The sequence below is a fragment of the Orbicella franksi genome, chromosome 12 (genome assembly GCF_964199315.1).
Source record: "Orbicella franksi chromosome 12, jaOrbFran1.1, whole genome shotgun sequence".
Lineage (NCBI taxonomy): Eukaryota > Metazoa > Cnidaria > Anthozoa > Scleractinia > Merulinidae > Orbicella > Orbicella franksi.
In genome coordinates this window covers 7,195,210-7,215,877 of record NC_138156.1, presented here as the reverse complement: position 1 = coordinate 7,215,877, position 20,668 = coordinate 7,195,210, and the positions used below count along the sequence as shown (strand labels likewise).

Genomic DNA, 20,668 nt, shown 5'->3' with positions numbered 1-20,668 from the left:
AAATTCGGAATTGCTCACTGGAACTGATTATTCATGTCTTTATGCTTGCAGCATTGGTTCACGTCATGAAACGTGTTTTATGACGTCCCAGACAAAGTTAAGTCAGGTAACTCTACTGATAACGTAATAAGCTGGACTAAAGTTGGGACATTTTAAAGTTAGTTACGTTTTCAATTCTCTGCTCGAAGCGCTTGAGTGCCTAACTTGGCCAGGCTTCATGTTTTTCGACGTTCCCTGATTAGGAGTTGAGTTTATTTCTGGCTATTCAATACACAAACCTATCCATAATTTTCAATCGTACATCAAGGACCTCTTGAAACGGCAGGGTACTCTGAATGACTTGTTTTTGATGTTTTCTGACGTCAAATTTAACATGACGGACATAAAAGCGAGTCTTAAAATATAATTCAAGCCATGTAATAATTGTGAACGCGTTTTATGACGTCACCGTATGACGCTACAACATGTAAGCTGTAATAAATTAAATGTAACAGAGAACTTTCAATTCTCTGCTCTATCACTCAATCAATCAATTGCAATCAATCAGTCTTTATTGTGTGTTTTAGTGCTTAATCCCAGGCTTCAGTTTTTTACGCCGTCCCTCAGTATTAGGAGTTGAGTTTCTGGCTATTCAACACACAAACCTATTCAAGTTTTACAATCGTACATCAAGAGCCATAAAATCAAGTGGCCTCTTGAAGACCTAGGAACGGCTTGGTCGTCTGAATGACTTGTTATTTTCTGACGTCAAATTTATCGCAACAGACGTAAAAGCGAGTCTTAAATAACAGCGATTTTCTACTGAAGTTGATAAACATTACTAAATATAAACCACCACTCCATTTTCGGCTAGTCGAGATTTTATTTAACCAGTGGACCATGATTAAGTTGTTATTCTCAAACAAACACAGGCAGCGCAAGAGTCAAGAAGTGTTAAGAGGATACAACTTCTATCTTTTCAAGGTACGTTTTTTAAATGGTTCTCAACAGTTACTTGTATAAGTTTTGTATGTACTTGTTAAGATCTGATAAGATGTGAACACAACAGGTTTAAAGCCACTGGATTAACGAAATAACTCAAAATGAACGTCTGATCATGATTCTTTTCCTTTTTTTCCAATATTTGGGAATAAAGTATTCAATGATCATACTTAGAAAATCGAAACATTTCGAAAAACCTGGCTTATGGGCAGACAGTTGTATAACTACCTGAACTGAACTTTCTTGTTGTTTGTTTTCATCCGTTCAGTTTATACTGAAAACCCAAAATTATACACTTCCTTTTAATAATTCTATTATCTGATTATTACATAAACTGTCACTGTCTATGGTTAAAATTAAGTATATTACAAAATCAAAATTTGAAAACTCTGGCAAATAGAGCTGTTTCATCTAAGAACGTCTTTGTGAAAGTTGAGGCTAAAACATTCTTACCTTCAAGACGATTTTAACGAGAAACGTTGTTAAACATTGTTCTTGCTTTACCAAACAAGGCACTATGATGTGAGATAAGTTCCCACAGGAATATCTGAATGCCTTGCACAGCATTGTCATGTGATAAGAGGAATAAATAAGTTTATAAGTTTCTCACCTATAGATACTTTCTTAGTATGTTCAGTATATTTTTGACGTTTCTTCGCTTCAGCTTCGTCATACATGAAAGCATTTTGTACATGGCTGTTTTATCTAAGACTGTCTGTTTGGAAGTTGAGGCTAAACATTCTTATCTTGGAGGCAATTTCAACTAAGAACGTCCTTAAACTGACATTGTTCTTATTTTATCAAACAAGGCACTATGATGAGATCATGTATAAATTCCCAGGAATATTTGAATAACGTGCACAGCATTAATGTCATATGATAAAAGGAAAAAAAATGAGCTTTCAATTTTCTTGCCTAAATGTCACCTATAGACACTTTTTAGTATATGTTCAGTATAATTTTGACCTTTCTTCCCTTCAGCTTTGTCACATTTTTACAAAAAAAACAAACATACATACAAGAAGCCATATCCTTCATTACGTAGCAGCAATGTTCACCGTAGTTAATTTTGTCTGGTTCAAAGTTCAATATGTATCTTCTTTGGTAAGAAAAACCCAAGACCTATAACTTTACTTTACCTTTGAAACAAGATTTAAATTATAGGCGATTAGTTCACAACAAAGCTAACAAACAAACAATATTTAAACAAGATTATCTTCTTGCAAAATTTCCCTCATACTTTCGGACCTCTCGAGTAGTCGTTACTTTTAGACTACCTCGTGGGGTGCGCGTGGAGTTCAGTGGGTTGTTTCACTCGAAAAGACAAACAGCCGGCTCCGCCTAACCACCACGCAACGCACTCCCTGTTTCCCGCTCTTCGCCAACAGCAGCAGACTTTGATATCCACTTGTATTACGTAACCTTCGCTGGAAAGTATTATTGTTGATATTGAGCTTCGAAATTCGTTACCACATGCATAGGATAAAATATCATAAATGTACTTAAACATGATAAAAACTCTTTCAGCTATACAATGTTAAACGCACTAACTCACTAGCTAAGAACTGAAAATAACTGTAGTGCTCACTAACATCTACAATAATTAATATAACTGACATTAAAATAGAAAGAAGCCGCCTTCTCAGGGTGCCGTGCGCGCAGAGAAAACATCGCGTGAGTCAAAATGTGTATCTTTGTTTATTTTCTATGATAAATTGAGCATTATCTATATTGTATTGATCCGCGGCTTCCTGCGGGAGGAAGGGATTGTACAGCACGCTATATTATTTTGCAATATCAACTGACGAACCCACTTAATGATTACTTTCAATGTTTTTCGTCTGTGCATGATAGAGAAGTGAGCGATGCAATGCCGGTTTTCTTTTTGGTGCTAGTAGCAGTGATGACCGCTTAGCGTTTGAAAATTGAGTGACTTTGGCTCGAGACGTGGATAAATGGCCAACTGATTTATTAATCCAAGACCAAACATGTGTCATCACTTATGCAGCGTCCACACTAGTACTACGCCGGAGAAATTTGAAAACGAAGCTTTATTTCAACGCCGGTTTGGCCCACTAATCCGTCACGAAAATGGAGCTTTTCGAAAACGCCTTTCAAACCGGAGGAATTTGAAAACGCCGGCTTTTCATTTTCGTTTGGACGGAAAACACTTTTCTAAAACTATGACACCACGATAATCATGTCCAAAATGATCGGTGATCGTTACGTTTTAAATTCCTCCGACGTAGTGTAGACGGAAAACATTTGATGCGTTTTCGGAGTGAAACCTCCTTTTTCAAATTCCTCCGACGAAGTTCGGACGGGTCTTTAGCCAGAGCTTAAACCGGCCTTAAGTTAAACAAACGATGCAATAGCGGCACCTCCGTGTAAGAGGTGTATAATTATATGTATAAATGGCCAACTGATTTACTTAGGAGAGAGAAGATCTTGATGCTGGAGGAATATCTCTGATCACTTAGCAAGAGCTTAAAACAGGCTTGAATCAAACACACAATGCAATATCGCCCTTACACCACGGTCTGTCCTCAATTCCACTTCAAATACCTCTTTATGTTTCTCTATATAACGGATCAACTCTAGCTTACCCTGCTGGGTGAATAACCCTTTGATATTAAACAATCATTTTCCTGGGAGCTTCCCAACTATTTCGTAATTTTCCAACCGAAGTACACTTATACAAAAAAAAAAAACGGATAGTTCAAAGTCCATGAAAACAACACAAGCAATATTTCCTGCCTGCGGCCGTTTAACAAGGTATATTGGCTTTAACTTCTTGATTAGAGCTGATCCGAATCAAAGCATTGTTTATAACAAGTGACGCAGCAATTTTTCTCTTACCAGGTATACTGATTAAATTTTGACACACCTCCCAGTTTGCGTTCGACTATGGAATTCTAACTTTTTTCCGATACAGCTAACTATTAAAGTCATTTAAGACACTTTGTCTGTATATACACTGCAATGACCGTTCAGTTTGGGCTTTAGGACGTGTTTTATTATTGATAATCACTTGATCATGATACTCAGCGAAACAAACTCTTCAGTGTGCCCTGGGGGTACTTCAAATAATTGACTTTACAGGGTGGGTCTGCCCCCAAGGGGTCACTTATTCTGGCTGGGGTATTTAGGAGGGTAGGGTTTTCACGAGCTGAAGAATAGAAAACAGTAGAAAGTTTTCATTAAGGTGTTTGAAAAGTTCATTTGAAAACATCTTGAAAAAAGTCATTAGGTATTTCAAGGGGTTACTTAATCTATGGATAGAAGAGGGATCCAGTGCTTCTACTGTCAGTATCCAAAAGAGATATAATTTTGTAATGCAGGTATGGAAAGGGTTACCTTTTCTGTCAGAAACAGTATGTTAAGGAGTGGGGGTTTGGACCTAGGGGCAGAGCATGGTCTCCTCACCCCCCGGAACACTTGCGTAAGAGATTTTAAAAGGCCAATGGCCATTAACGACCCACAATTTGCGTCAATATATGAAGTCAGCAGTTTGACCACAAATTTGTGGTTTTGAGTTATTTGTGGTCCATCTTGCAAACAAAAATCGAATATGTTGTTTATCTGAACTGATTATTAATATTATTATATGACTGCACGAGAAAATTACTTCACTGTGGTTGACCGAGAGCAGACCAAAGGCGTTTATTTGCGGTGCAAATTAGGGACGGGCCCTAATTTTTTTGAGGGGGGTGGGGGGAGGGGGGGAAGCAATTTTATGGGGCATGAAATTTTTTTCTCACTTTTAGGTTGTGCATGATTTGTTTTTTTGGTGGGCAATAACTTGTGCAAGAATTTTTTACAAAGTCAAACACAGAACGTGGATAGTAGAAAGCACATGCTCGATTTTTATCCGTGGCTCCGTAATTGAATAATTTGCTTAATGTTGTTATTGTTGTTGTTGTTGCTGTTGGTGGCTCCCCTTGCAAACTAAATAAACCGCAAAGTTGTGAACGAAGATCCCTGCTTGTTTGAACGTTGGATCTCACAGATCTAATCAGCCAAACTTGAAACGTAAAACGATGAGAAGTCAAAGACTACTGCAAGGCTTACACAACGTGGTATATTAAAAACAATTTTTCTTCAGGCTCAGGTAACATCTGAATTGAAGAAGGCTGGTCTGGCGAGCCCAAATATTGTTTTTAATATACCACGTTGTGTCAGCCTTGCAGTAGTCTTTGACTTATCGTCGTTTTACTCGCCTTGCACGAATTGTATTTCCGCAGTTTTTGCCGTGCAGGAATTTTATTCAGTTTTAAAATTGCCTAAACCTCTCCCCCGCCCCCTCAAGAAAATAATGTCCATTCCTTAACCCTCGCACGTTCGTAACTTAGCCAGTCCTGTAATAAATTAGTTATCAATCAGAGAATATTCAAATCTGATATCACTCGTAGTGTATCCGGTAAATTCTTAATGATACAAGTGACGTTAAAGACAAGTAGTGACAAATCATAGTTCCCAGGTAGCCTGGTTGGATTTTTCTTATAAGAAATCGGAGGACCTCTAGCAATCAGTCCTAAACAAACGGCTAGGAAGACAAGAGGCTTAAAAAGTACCGAAGGATATCAATCTAGTATCAACTATCTAAACGTAAGTATTTGTCTGCATGCTGCCGTATGATATAAAAATGTATGGTAAACTACTAAACAGAATGACAAAATAATTTTGTTTTTTGATATTATATTCAACAAAATGTTGCGAACGTTTAAATACACAACCAACTGACAAAAATTACAATCAAAGATTTTCAAACAAACCGTTTTTGATGACTACACACTTATGTAGCTAGTATTATGTATACAAACTCTCGTATTGTTCCCAGCTACTGTTTGATTCTGAAAGCCCTAATTTACGTACTCAAGGTTAAAAAATGGCGCGTATAAAAATTTTTTTGCAAGCGTAACAAAGCAGAGTCAAAAAGCATTTCGCGACGAATATGTTTTACAATGTAGACAAGGTTTCATGGATTTACTTTTAGAGTTATAGTTTTCCTGTGGAATTCAAGTTTACGATCAGTCCAATATTTTCAGGCGCCGGGCGAACATCTTGAAAACATTTCTCAGAGTTGATTGTTATGGCTGCTTATGGCAAAATGAAATAATAAAAGTTACAGGTGAAAACTATGTATTTATGATGCATATATGAGGACAACAGATGAACTAATGGTTGGTGTGCAACACTCTGAGTCAAGCGGTCCAAGTTAAGCAATAGCTGGGATCACTAGAGAGCTTAGCTTTAAGCTATGACGAAGGCGACCCCGAGGACAACGCTTATAATAAAAAAATGAATGTTTTAAGTGTATGCACATACGAATACATAATGAGGGGCGCACAGTAAGGTCCCACAAACTCTTGAAGCGGTGTTGTAATATTTTTGTTATATTTATCAGAAACAGCAAAGGTAGAGATTTCGACTTAACGGTCATGTCACACAACAATTTACTAATGATTTCCGCTGAAACACCCTTTGTAACTGACGAAGATGATTATAATTTAAGTATGATTGAAACATGTGTTACAAACTTGAAACACTTGCTAAATTTTCTTTAACATCGTTCGCAGTTTATTCGCTGCTTTCTCGACCATTTGATTCCATTTAAGTAGCAAGAACCCTTGAGTTCTTCTAATCCTGGACTCGAAAACATTTTCATCGCTTCATTGCGCAGAATATAGTCGTTGGAACATAGAATTCTCTTAACCAATTGTTACTAGCAAATGATATTATTTAATCAGCTCTTTGACATCGGCGTGGAAAGCACGTGAAACGCATTTACAAGTTCATGATGATCATTATGGCGGGAACCCGCGGGCTCTAGCTACGCCTTTTTGGGAACAATAGCCCACGTCTTGGAGCCTCCGTTCAACAAAAGGAGCGCCATACATGCACAAGGGATATTGGCCCAGTTTCTTGATGCATATGATGATCCCACGCGATCAAAATAAACTCAGCCTGAGCAGTAATTGCGACGAATAGATCAACATTTTTTCCTTTACAAGATGCAGCAACACTTAATTTGTTCCTGCCTCGTCTGGGATTTGAATCTTCACAATCTAAAATGTTATTAAGTAATAATAAATCAATCAATCAATCAAAATAAATAACGTCATCTTAGTGTCAAATATATTTAGCACTGTTGTGCTAACTGGTGACACTGTAAATAAATAAACAAACAAATATGTCAATTAGAACATAAACTATAAGAATCCTTATTGTCGAGAGGCTGACCATTTGGCTATGACACAACGCGGGGGAGGAGTTGAACTCTGAACTACCGAGAACAAATCCAGATAGCGGTAGGGCGGAGGATTTGAATTAGGGACTTCCAGATTTCAAATCCAGCGCCCTAGTGACCACTAGGCCACGCCGCCCCCACTAAACCAAACCGCCTCCTCAACTAATACAGAGCGTTACTCAAAATGCGGTGAAAGGGGTGTGTGCATTTAACTGACTACTCCAGCAGAATTTGATTCGTAGACGTACGTGACATAATAATATTTGGAAGTTTGCATCAGTCAGTGATTCAAGTGGTCTTCAATCAATCTATCAATCAATCAGTCTTTATTTAAAGGGGGAAACAACTAATAGTCACACAACTAATCAACTTGTGGCCCTCTTAAGTATACAATAATTAAAAATCCATTAAAAATCTATGTAAAATTATTTAAAACCTACTGGTAAATAAAAGTCGAAAATGCATGCAAGATTAGCTAAAAGGTATATTCACATTACATTTTATAATATAGATAGGAGCCTGTGCGCGCTCTCATTGGTCGAAAACCCATGTTTTATAATTATCAGAGTATAAAACATAGAAAAAGCGTGTTTTATTGTTATATCGCCACATTACCTCTGTATCATAAAGCAAATGAAGCCTAAGCAGTGTATTACACTGTGATAAAACACTCCGGACATTTGAGAACACTCGAGAAATGTTGAAAACACGAGTCGCAGGCGAGTGTTTTCTACATTTCTCTCGTGTTCTCAAATGCCCGTCGTGTTCTATCATAGTGTAATACACGGCTTAGGCTTCTTTATTTGTTAAATGAATTTTAAAAATTAAAACTGTGCGAGTTAAACAACTGTAAAATGATGAAAGTCTTTAATACTAGACGCATAAAAATCAATCAAGCCCTTTTTAAAACTATGCACACTTTCCCTTGGGAATGGAATTCCAAACTCTTTCTTCTCTCGCGCGAAATGATCGCCCTCCCTCGGATTCTCGTTTAAAACGAGGACAAGCCAAGTTTATAATCACAAACCGGTCATTTTGAGTTATTTCTGCTAGATCCAGGTCAAGGTCCAGTATATATTGCTCGATTGAGTAACTAATGAATTGAGACTGAGTAGGAAAAACTCTTACCTCCCTTTTGGTCATTAACGAGGTAATAAATATATAGAAAACAAAGCAGTTCTAATAAACATAACGAATCGAAACGAGCTTTTAATGGCGTATACTAACTTAAATTCCACCCAATTCTAAGATGAGGTTATTCGTTGTTCTAGCTATCAGTCCCAAACAAACAGTTAGGAAGACAAGAGGTTTAAAAAGTGTCGAAGTATATTATTCTAACATCGGCGATCAAAACGTAAGTATTTGAGTGCATGCTGCCGTATGATATTAAAATGTTTGGTACACTATATTAAACAGAATAGTAACGTCATTTGTTTTTTTGATATTCAACAAAATGTTGCGAACGTTTAAATAGACAACCAATTGACAAACGTTATAATCAAAACATTTTCAAACAAACTAAGGACGTACTTATATACATGGTGCATTCTATATATACAAACACTCGTATTGTTCCCGGCTACTGTTTGATTCTGAAACCCCTAGCTAATCTACGTACTTAACAGTTTAAGAATCGCGCGTATACAAAACGCCGTTCATTTTCATGCAAGCGTCCAGGTCCAAAAAAAAAAAAAAAAGCCAAAATGTTTTACAACGTGGACAAGGTTTCGTGAGTTTCCTTTTGGAAATATTAGGCACATAGTTTTCACGTGGAATTGCAGTTAGTGATCAGTCCATAGTCCATATCCATTTCACGAGGCCGCGCGAGCATCACCCCTGCATTTCTGGAATCGATCGTTATGGCTGCTTATGGCATACTGAAATAAGGAAATTTACAGGTGAAAAATATGTATTTATGGGTGCATATTGAAGATACCAGGTGACGTAAAGGTTTGTGTTCAATACTCTGAATCAAGTGGTTTAAGATATAGCCTAGCCGGGGTCATTGTGTTGTGTACTTGAACAAGACGCTTCAGCACTTTCAAAATGCCTCTCTTCTCTCAGGAGGGGAGAGGGGAACCTGCGATGGACTAGCATCCCTTCCAGAGGGAGCAGTAAAACTCTAACTCGCTTCATGGAAACCTATTTGAATAAAAACACCCACAGCCGGCTGTAGCCTGTAGTTTCGTGGAAGGCTTCCTTATCTAAATGTATGAATACATACGTATACAAACTTAGGGGTCCCACAAACTCTTAAATCGGTTTTGGAATATTTTTGTTATGTTAATCAGGAACAATAAAGGTATAGATTTGGACTTAACGGTCATGCCATTATATAACAATTTATTTATGATCCGAAACACCCTTTGTAACTGACGAAGATGATATTCAAGTCTGATCGAAACATGTCTTACAAATTGAAAAACTTGCTGAATCTTGTTAAAGATCGATCGCAATTTATTTGCTACTATCTTGACCATTTGATTCCATCTAAGTAGCAAGAACCCTTGAGTTCTTCTAATCCTGGACGCGACAACTTTTTTTTTCACTTCGTGGCGCAGAGTACGTAGTCGTTGGAGCGTAAAGCAATCACTTCTTAATAGCTAGTGATATTATGTGAACATCTTCTTGGCACGTGGGAAGCAGGTGGAACGCATTTTCAAGTTCATGATGATCAAAATAGACATCTTTTGCATAACTCTACTCGCCTGTAGCTGCTGATCTACAGCAGTGGGTAAATTGGACAAAAACACACGTGATGGACTCATGTTACTCGGGAGTGGGAAGTCTACTAAGTTAAATATATGTAAATTGTAAGTAAAGAAGTCGTAATCTATTTATTTACGTCTTTCTGACCGTCTCTTTACTGCCTGAAGTCCGTTTCAGCCATTTCTGGCTATTATGAAAGTTTACAAAATTTCCTTGTCAATAAAAAAGTTAGCTTACGATGCAGTCAACCTGTTTCACTGCTGCCATCGCATCCATTATTTGCATCGCCTTTCCATACATCTCACAGTGGCTTTTGCTCGCTTATCTGGCAACTTTTCCCTCAGCTCTCTGGCCGATTTTTCTTCATTTTCACGGTGTGGGTATTTCAAGCGCGTAGTTGTCAACTTTGCATGTCTTACAAATTGAAAAACTTGCTGAATCTTGTTAAAGATCGATCGCGATTTATTGTTGCTTTCTCGACCAGAAGCCACAGTCTAGTTTTGGTCAGTTACGGTTTTGCCAAGAAATAAAGATTCATCCACCAGCAGCTGCTGATTTTTCGAATTCTTCCCTAAAAGTCCGATCGTCATTGTTAATATGTGCTATTGGAGAGAAAGACTGTGTAGAGTCAAATATCTTGACCAAGAAGACAACACACTTCAAATCTCCTTCAGTTTTCCAGACTCGCCTTTTTAAAGCTTAGAAAAAGGAATGAGTAAAATGACTAATAAGATAAATTCCATCGGTATCCACTCTCCGGTGAATAATTAGAATCTCTAGAATTTTCTGTATGTGTACTCTCAAAGAAAACAGCCATTAAGCCGCTTTCTTGATGATCCCAAAGTTATGCATTTTACGTATTTAATTGTTACAATTTAATAAAGACAAATTACGAACATAAAATAATAAAATATTAGAGGATGCAGTTCTGACGTCCACTGACGAAAGTGATATAAACAATATTGCGTTGATCTTTCCTTCAGGCAAACATCATTAAACAAAACCACTGAAGGAAGCCATATTGGCCTTTGCTTATAAACTGTAGCTGATCATAAGAGGCATTATAATATTGGAAGTCTAAACAATGTCTCCAGTGCATGACGAATGAGTCGGCAAACTATTGTCTTACTAGCTGTAAAGATAAGACCAATTTTACAATATCGCGTTTCCTATCTGTTGATTAGCTTTGGTCCTGCTTTGGTCTCTGAATTTTTATTCGCTTTTCAATACATACTCTGCACTGGAATATAGGTTTGACGGAGAGACATTCATAAATGAACAATGTGAACTAAAATCACTTTGCTGTTTCGTCTCTAATAAGTTTTTAAAATGGTTTTCTCTGATACTTCCATAACAGGCTCTACAGTTTTTCATATTGAGTTTACATGTTTAAAGCGAGATTGGCCGTGATTCGTTTTCATTTTCAATCACCTTCAGAAGTAGTCCCTCGAAACAGCGACGTGATCGGATTAATTTAAGGCTTAAGCAGACCGTTGTGAGACAAAACAAATGATTTTAGCATTGCTTCTTGTCCAGCATTTGTCCAACTTATGAATAGACTGTTTTGATCAAATTATCATTTCAAGAACACAGAAAATTCGCTTTTAAAAGAACTAAATTGAGGACTGTTACTATTTGTCACAGGTTTTTTTTTCCCTGTAAATAGATACATATGTTTAAAATAAAGTCCAGATTTTTTCCTCAAACGAACACCTTATATAAATGCATATCTCGGGACTTTTAGCACATTCCTCTCGGAACAAAAGATGTCTACTTCAATTGCCTTTATGTACGATTTTTTAATTAGTTAAGAAGCTGACCTTTTTCGGAATTTAGCTGAAGTTCGCGTTTGTTTTCAAACTCGCCGCTGAGACACTATTGTTTTATACGAATGTTAAGAACTATTTTAAACCTGTATAAGATCAGGCGCGTATTCCATGACTGATTTTTTGTTAATTAGCACAAGCTTAGGTAAAGTAATGAAAATGTTTTATCGCTTGTACTCGTATGCTTTCAGAAGATATTGTGTGTTTTAAGAAAAGTAAGTACTGTAACTTGTGTAGACTTAACTCAAATTTGGATCTTTAATAGCGTAGACAAAATAGGTCAAAAGAAGACTACACGTGTTATTCTATGCAAACACAATCAGTTCATTAGCCATGACAACAGCTTCAAATAGTCGAAGCATTTCTGTCAAAAATGAGAATTATATAAAATTTATCAATGCAGTACTCGCATAGAATTAAAGTGCACCTAACCCCAAAAATTTTTTTTCGCTAGAACGAATCTACTTATTATTTGAAATAGGTCTGCGAAAAAATTTTTGGATTCCGTTAAATCCTCGATTTTCTGTGCCACGACGAAATCTCGAAAATAGCTCCAAAACACCGCCATTTTGTTTCACGACCGAGTTTGAGGAGAATGGGTCCAGCGACTCTTGTGACGTCTACCCAGGAAGGTTGGATATCTCATTTCCTCTCATCTCCTTCAGGATGGTGCAATACACATTCGAAAAGTACGCAGAAACGCCTTCCAGAGGTGCTATCGGCTGTTGCAGCAACATTCCAGATTTAAAGAAAGGTATACTGTACAATTTACTGGCGATGATCGGCTAATGGTGCAATAAAGACGTAAACGATGGTTGATTTTGTCGAACCGAAACAAGCGAACTGAATCTGTGAGAACCATTGAAGAACTCTCACTGGAATTTGTTCCGCAGACTTTCGAACGCTGTTTTCATAAATTTTCTGCTTAAAGCTAACCAGCAATTTGTAGAGATACCACCGACAACCTATATCTTCCAATCCCGCAGTATTTATAACATAACCGGCAAAGTTGTGTGATCCGGTCATGATCAAGAAGCGTTATACTGATACGTAAATAGATCGCAACTGTACGCCGCTAACCAACACTTATTTCTCTTTCGACTTAGATGAAAGTCGAAGATTAATCCTCTAGAATTACATGATAACAAAATTGTTAGACTCACAGAGTTTTTCGAAGGTTTGGAAATCAGCAGTGTGACAAAGATTCTGTGCAATAGCGTCGAAAATATGACCGCGTAACATTATCTGCGGACCGCTTAGGGAACACATCCTTTTCGCTTATCCGACGAATTTCACTGCAAACTTTGAGAACAATTTACATTGGTTATTTGGAGTTACGACTTAAAACGTGTGAGAATGTGAAAGCGGTAATTGTATGAAATGTTTCCTTCCGCCTTGCTTCCCGCAGCTTCAAAAATACAGGTCCAAACAATACGATTTTCAATCGATCGAAGCCAATGTTTTGGAGGTCATCAAGTCTCGAAAACTGCAACACGTACGTCGCTCTTATAAATATGAAGCATTCAACTGAAAGTAAAACACAAACTGGATTTAACAGAACCTTGACAAACTACATTCTCGGTAAGGACAAATGTAAACGGGCTATAAACACGCGTGGGAATCTTATATTTAGTTGACGAAATTACCATCCAAAGCAGTCCTTGAGTTTTCTTTCCTGCTGTTCGTTTGCCTGCTCCTCCACTTCGTATCTAGCTTTCTATTCCTAATATACAAGCAGCTCGTCCGCAAAGACGTCTTCCCCGTCGTCGCTTGAAATATTGCAAATTGCTCTCAAAGCTCTAAGCAGTGAGTTCACAGTTGTCGAACGTGCTCGATCGAAGTTTATTTCGGAGCCTTCCGAATCGAAACTTAACTCTGACTCCAGTGACGAAAAAGAAATGATTCTGAGACAAAACTTGGACGTTTTAGTTCCAAAATACATCGGAACGATTAGTTTTGCATTCTATTTTCTCGAGCAAATACAGTGAGTTGACTGAGGCGCTATTGTGTTTGGTTCCTGGGTAGACGTCATCAGGTACCGCCGCCCCAGACTCCCTAAAACGCGGTCGTGAAACACTTAATCGCGACTTTGAAAGGGCATAAAAAATCGAGGATTCAACCAAATTCAAAAATTTCTTCGCCCAAATGCTTCAAATAAAGTCTAGATTTGTTTCAGCGAAAAAAAAATTTGGGGGTTAGGTGCACTTTAAGCATAAACGTCAACGTTGGTCGGTTATCTCATAGTTCTATTTCGTAGAGTAAACCCCAATGAATCTACAGTTCTAATAATATTTTTGGGGGGGCCCGAGAGTGCGCTTACATCCTTTCGTTTCTTTTCACATTTTTGTGTACATTTAGATTGTGCAATAAAGTAAGCAAGTTGTCAAAACCTTTAAGTCAAAACAAATCACTGAAGTACTTGTTTTTTTCTCTTTTTTTTTTCTTCTCCCATTTCAGGAAAACTTTACAGAGTGAATGATGGACAAGCTTTTGTTAGTTGCATTTGTGTGTATTAGTGGAGTTTCCATCACTTCTGGTGCAAGTAAGCATGCATGTTTCTACTAAACTATGTCAGCCGATAGGCCCGCAATGCGTACACATACATAGGGATACATAGAGCAGTTTCATTTGTGCTGTTTACACAATCAAGACAAAAATGCTATAACTAGATGTACGAAACCGTCTTTTATATAGCACGAGTGTCCATTTTATAAAACGAGCCCTGAATTCATTAAAGCAATACTATTAACTATATTAATTTACTTAAGGAAAAGCTCATAAAATACTTAAAATGTCCTCATGGAACATAATTCAATTGTACAGTACGCACGCGTTGCAGACCCAATTTTACTTTGAATACTACGAATCATTTATATATAGCGGCTTAGGTCTTCACTGTTTGCTCGATCTGTTACGGTGAGGTGAGTCTTATTCTCTACAACGTTCTAGGTATTTCAATCCAATATATTTGAAGTTACTGTTATTGAACTTGATACCTTTGCCGTTTGGTTTAACTTTCAGACTGGAACTACATTACAAATTCTGCATATGGTATGAATCTAACTTCATTCTTTTCACCATGTTTATCCTCTGGTTTATTATTATTATTATTATTATTATTATTATTATTATTATTATTGTTATTATTAACTCAAAATAGACCTTACAGCCGTACTTTCTTAATGGCGCTATTTTCTATGGAAAGCCCCTTCGGCAGTTACCACTAGCAGTCCCTTTAGTTGGTTCATAGTCCCTTTAGGTCCCTTGGTAGTCACCTCTGGCAGTCTCTTTGTTACCTCTCAAGGTCCCTTTAGCCCCTTTAGTAGTCACTCCTGACAGTCCCTTCAGTTACCTCTCATGGTCCCTTTCGCCCCTCTGGTATGTACTCCCCGTTCAGTTCCGTCCATGTTACTTTAGCATTTTCCTTTCATGTTCGGCTGAAGTGCTTTTGAATAGACCGCCATTTCGCTAATTTCAACTTATTCTTCCTCTTGTAATTCAAGGTCCAAGCAAATGGGAAGGGCTATGCTCTAACGGAACCAGCCAGTCTCCCATTGACATAAACTCCACTGCGGCGACCTACGAGTCAATGGCAGCCTTCAACCTGCAAAACTACGCAACAGTACTATCGGTCAATTTCACTGGCGAAAACAATGGCCATTCCCTACAGATAAATGTTCCCCCCTTCAGATACTTCGTCAATGGAGGTGATCTCTTGTATAACTTCACCACCGCCCAATTTCACCTTCACTGGGGATCCAGTGACTCCAAAGGATCAGAGCATAAAATTGATGGCAAGCAATATGCTGCCGAGGTAAGTGGAATTATTCCTTGCTTTTTTCGACTAAAGGAGCTGCTATGTCAAGTAAATTTCACAAGCTTAGCATATATAAGTAGACCTTCTCTTTGCTTTATCGTTGCCTCTATTTTGAGGCTTTCCGTAATTTGAAGGTAAGTTCGCTCATAAATACCCAATCACTCGAGAGGCTAGCAGCCACACAAATTTATTGGAAAAAAAGGAGGTGTTTTCATAGGGGAAGAGTTCAACTTCCACAGGATTGGTTTGGTTTGGTTAGTACACTTGCCGAGACGTTATGCGAAAACACTCTTTACCTTTAAACCGACTTCTGTGTTAGTGTCGCTCATTTTACCCTTTTCTTATTATGTTCTATTTTATATTAACAGATCCATTTTGTCAGCTTTAATGTCAAGTACGCAGACTTGAGCACTGCGGCGAATGAGTCAGATGGTCTAGCCGTCCTTGGTGCTTTCCTGGAGGTAGAGTGGGCTTTCTAAACCTCTTTCCCAGGCTCTGTTCTTCCTGTCCCCGTGGTGCTGAACCTCTTTCCCAGGGCTTTCCATCCAATTTTTAAGATAAAAGTCCTGGTAGGGAACGTGGTTACCTGAGGCGGCTTCAGGGAGTCAAGGAACGTGTTTGTGTAATTGTGTTTTACTTAAGTGAAGTAACCAAGACGAAGTTATTTTCGGGAAGTAGGACGTGACTGATGACTGATGCTTAAAACAATAGTTCGAACGATCTGTGCCTAAAGATATGCCCCTCTCCACTCCCCCGCCCTCTCCTCTACCCTACCCCCCAAATCGAGATGTTCTCCCAAATGGTGATTTAGTGATGAAACACAGCATTCAAAATTCACCTTAACTAATGGCTTCTCTGTTGACCAAATGCCCCAAGTTAACATCACCATTGGGTGGTCTAGGTGTCACCAAAGTTCCCGGTTTTCTCCTGAATATCTCTGCTTATCTGTTTTCTTTCTTTCTCGTCCAGGTCAGTGGAAATGGAAACTCTTACTATGACAATATCTTTACTCCTGCTGCACAACTGGTAAACGCAAGTAAGGGCCTTAGTTATGTATCAGAATGCCAAAGCAATTATAAAGTTTTGTTCCTACTACAGGTATTAGCTGTTTGTCGAACAATTTCTCTGTGCATTATTGACATGAGAACAGCTAGCCTCTCTTCCACAACCATGTCCTAAGTAAAGAAAAAAAAAAACACTCTTTGCGTTATCACGTCGAAGTATGAAGATCTAGAAAATTTTATTAATCCTTCTTGTGACTGGTAGGTTCCACTGTAAACATTCAGGCCTTCAAACTTTCTGACCTTCTCCCTGCCAACATGTCTAAGTTCTACCGCTATCCTGGGTCTCTTACCACTCCGAATTGTTATGAGTCTGTCAAGTGGACCGTTTTCAGCGACCCCATCAAAGTTTCATCAGCTCAGGTAAATATTATGTCTGTTGTTGTTCAGTTGTTGTTTTTGTTTCTGCTGTTAGAGAGTTTTGTATTACTACTCTGCACGATTGGCTTAGAAAACTCGCGGGACTTTTTCATCCAATCAGAACTAAAACCAAGCCTATTGGAACTCCGCTCGCACACAGTTTTCCCGCTTCGCTTCAGTTACATGTCTTTAATTAATTCAAGTTTTGATTGGTTAATTGGATTGTTTATCGGTTTGCTTTTCTAGTGATCTCTTAAGCTTTGTTATTACACCACTCAATAGAAAACCTCACTATTGTTGTTGTCGTTTTTCTTATTGTTGCAAAATTAAGATGCTTGACTACAATTTTCACGCGCTCTTTTGTTCTCATGTTGGAGCGAGTAAACAAGCTCTCTAATGTACGCTAAGGTTGTGTGTGTTTGCGATTTTATAACTTTGCGGGTCCGTTCCCCGAATTTGCTCGAGTCTTTGCAATCTCGTAAGTTCTTTACGGCGCAAACTCAACAAAACAAACGACTTTTGAGAATTCCGTTACAATTTCCATTACGATTTTTATTGGTTTTGAAAACAATGAAAATGAGCGGAAGTAAAACACCAGCGATTCAATTGAGTCACACGTATTTGTCAACTAGGCATGCGCAATTTAACCGGAAGTCCGATATTTTCAGACTGCCAAACAGAACTTTCTAAAGTCGCTCGCTTCCTAACCGTGGTTCAAGGGGAAGGAAGACTTTGCTTACGAGGCTGATATCTTTGTTTTTTTATTTACAGATCAGGGCTCTGCGTCTTATGAAGGCCAACAGTACTATGAACCTTGTAGATAACTTCCGCCCGGTCCAGTCCCTTGGCAGCCGCACAGTGCGAGTCAGTTTCAAGGCCCAATCAGAAGCCACTACAGTAGGATCGTCAGAGATCCCAACTGCGCTTAGTCATGCTGTGGCTGTCAAACTGACTACCGCTCTGTTTCTGCTAATGCTGTCTGTTGCATTTCACTTGAATTAAGAGGTCCACGCTGATGCTTAATGACTTATGGCAGCATATTTGAGCTTTCTACCACAAGTTTTGACTGAAGAGATGAAATTTTAGTGTTGTAATTTTGATGCGCGCAGGGACAGGTGGGGCTTCGAGGAGCAGACGACGTAATGCGCAGAGGGACCCGATGCACACAAAGAGCCCATACGAAATGCTTCACACGAAGGGCCTCTAAGCAACGATGTCCGTCGTAATCATGTCTTGGCCCCTTGACTTGTCCGCTGCTATAAACCAATCTTACTGTACCTGTATGTAATAATCGTTTCAATTTTAGAGAATGTTCTCGTTGTTAGGACGAATTCACAAGTAGTCTCTTAAGTAATATCCTCTGTGGTGTACGTTTCATGATTTGTGTCGATATTTTTTTGTGGCGTTAAACAGGCCATTTTCGTGTTGACTTTTGCCTTTGTCTCAAAATACGTTATAGCGTAAACCTTTCTCGTTTCATTCTCGCGCAACTCACATATCACCATTATTTATTCAGACAACTGAGAAATACCTCGGTAGCGAGTTTCTAGTCATTTCAACGGAGGGTCTGATTTGTCAGGATTTCTCCCTAGTTATGCGGTGATCTGAGAAGTAATTTATCAACCAGTCTCTAAATTGCCTGTTTGGACATGAAAAAATGACCTTGCCTTTTCGCCGTCAGTTTTGTAGAATGACTGATGCTAGCTCGCACGTTATTAAATTGTTGAATGTAATATTAATAAAGAGTGCCGCACGGTGTGAAATTTTGCCTTGAGCCGTTGTCCTTTTTCTTTTACATACCTGAATATTTTTTGCTGTCATCGCCCCTTTGTTCTCTCCACCCCCCACCCCCCCCCCCCCCGCTTCATCTTAGTGTCAAATATATTTAGCATTGTTGTGCTAACTGGGGACACTGTAAATAAATAAACAAATATTCGAAATAGAACATAAACTATAAGAATCCTTATTGTCGGGAGGCTGACCATTTGGCTATGACACAACGCGGGGGAGGAGTTGAACTCGGGGCTACCGAGAACAAATCCAGATAGCGGTAGGGCGAAGGATTTGGATTAGGCACTTCCAGATTTCAAATCCAGCGCCCTAGTGACCACTCGGCCACGCCGCCCCCACTAAACAAAACCGCTTTCTCAACTAATACAGAGCGTTACTCGAAATGCAGTGAAAGGGGTGTGTTCATTTAACTGACTACTCCAGCAGAATTTGTTTCGTAGACGTACGTGACATAATAATAATTGGGAGTTTGAATCAGTCAGTGATTCAAGTGATCTTCAATCAATCTATCAATCAGTCAATCTTTATTTAAAGAGGGTAACAACTAATAGTCACACAACTAATAAACTTGTAGCCCTCTTAAATATACAGTAATTAAAAATCTATTAAAAATCTATGTAAAATTATTTAAGACCTACTGGTAGATAAAAGTCGAAAATGCATGCAAGATTAGCTAAAAGGTAAATTCACGTTACATTATTTAATATAGATAGGAGCCTGTGCGCGCTCTGATTGGTCGAAAACCCATGTTTTATAATTATCAGAGTATAAAACATAGAAAAAGCGTGTTTTATTGTTATATCGCCACATTACCTCTATATCATAAAGCAAATGAAGAAGCCTAAGCAGTGTATTACACTGTGATAAAACACTCCAGACATTTGAGAACACTCGAGAAATGTTGAAAACACGAGTCTCAGGCGAGTGTTTTCTACATTTCTCTCGTGTTCTCAAATGCCCGTCGTGTTCTATCATAGTGTAATACACGGCTTAGGCTTCTTAATTTGTTAAATGAATTTTAAAAATTAAAACTGTGCGAGTTAAACAACTGTAAAATGATGAAAGTCTTTAATACTAGACGCATAAAAATCAATCAAGCCCTTTTTAAAACTGTGCGAAATGATCGCCCTCCCTCGGATTCTCGTTTAAAACGAGGACAGGCCAAGTTTATAATCACAAACCGGTCATTTTGAGTTATTTCTGCTAGATCCAGGTCAAGATCCAGTATATATTGCTCGATTGAGTAACTAATGAATTGAGACCGAATAGCAAAAACTCTTACCTCCCTTTTGGTCATTAAAGTGCCTATGAAGTAAAAAATAATTGCTACTTGTTTGAGAGGCTTTTCAAAGTAAAGAAGAATGGCGTTTTCGTTTTTGGAATATCTTTTTTCGTTTTAGATATATTTACGTTTTTGCATTATGCAAATGAGGAAAGTGATGATGTCATAGGTGGTTAATCTAGAACAGCACAACACTCAATCGACAATAATTGTAGAAATATTAAAGCAGTGTTCTTCAGACTTGGCAACAGCAATGTACATTACAAAAGAAACAGAATGACACCTACCACGCCGTTGCCATGGCAACACTCTTGGCTCCAGTCTCTTTCTGTGAAAAACCAAATATCCCCATTTGCAACCTTCTAAAGTGGGACAGAGGGTCTTGTTCGGAACACACATGGTTCCCATATTGTCTTAACTCTCCCAATTAGATTGGTGGGAGTGGATGATCCTTGTTTAAGATAAAATCTGGGAATTTTAGTCTTAATTAAAACAGACTCAGCGGCATAACTGTTGTCATGGCAACAGCACGACAGGTGTCATTATGTTTCTTTTGTGATGTACATTGCTGTTGCCAAGTTTAAAGAACGC

The 20,668-nt window shown here is 38.3% G+C and overlaps 1 protein-coding gene across 3 annotated transcripts; it reads left to right on the top strand.

The window, feature by feature from the left end:
- The first annotated feature begins 583 nt into the window (after positions 1–583).
- On the top strand, positions 584–18,778 carry LOC145464462 (carbonic anhydrase 2-like). Of its 3 annotated transcripts, none has more exons than XM_081448375.1 (8): positions 584–963; positions 14,224–14,308; positions 14,788–14,817; positions 15,270–15,580; positions 15,952–16,044; positions 16,553–16,619; positions 16,850–17,007; positions 17,776–18,778. In XM_081448375.1, exons 2-8 carry the CDS (start codon positions 14,242–14,244, stop codon positions 18,004–18,006), a joined length of 957 nt encoding a protein of 318 aa, XP_081304501.1. In that variant the 5' UTR covers positions 584–963; positions 14,224–14,241; the 3' UTR covers positions 18,007–18,778. The 3 variants fall into 3 exon arrangements, with proteins under 3 accessions (XP_081304501.1, XP_081304502.1, XP_081304500.1); XM_081448376.1 differs by lacking the exon at positions 584–963 and adding an exon at positions 3,983–5,589; XM_081448374.1 differs by lacking the exon at positions 584–963 and having other exon boundaries at positions 12,726–14,308.
- The last annotated feature ends 1,890 nt before the right edge of the window (positions 18,779–20,668 follow it).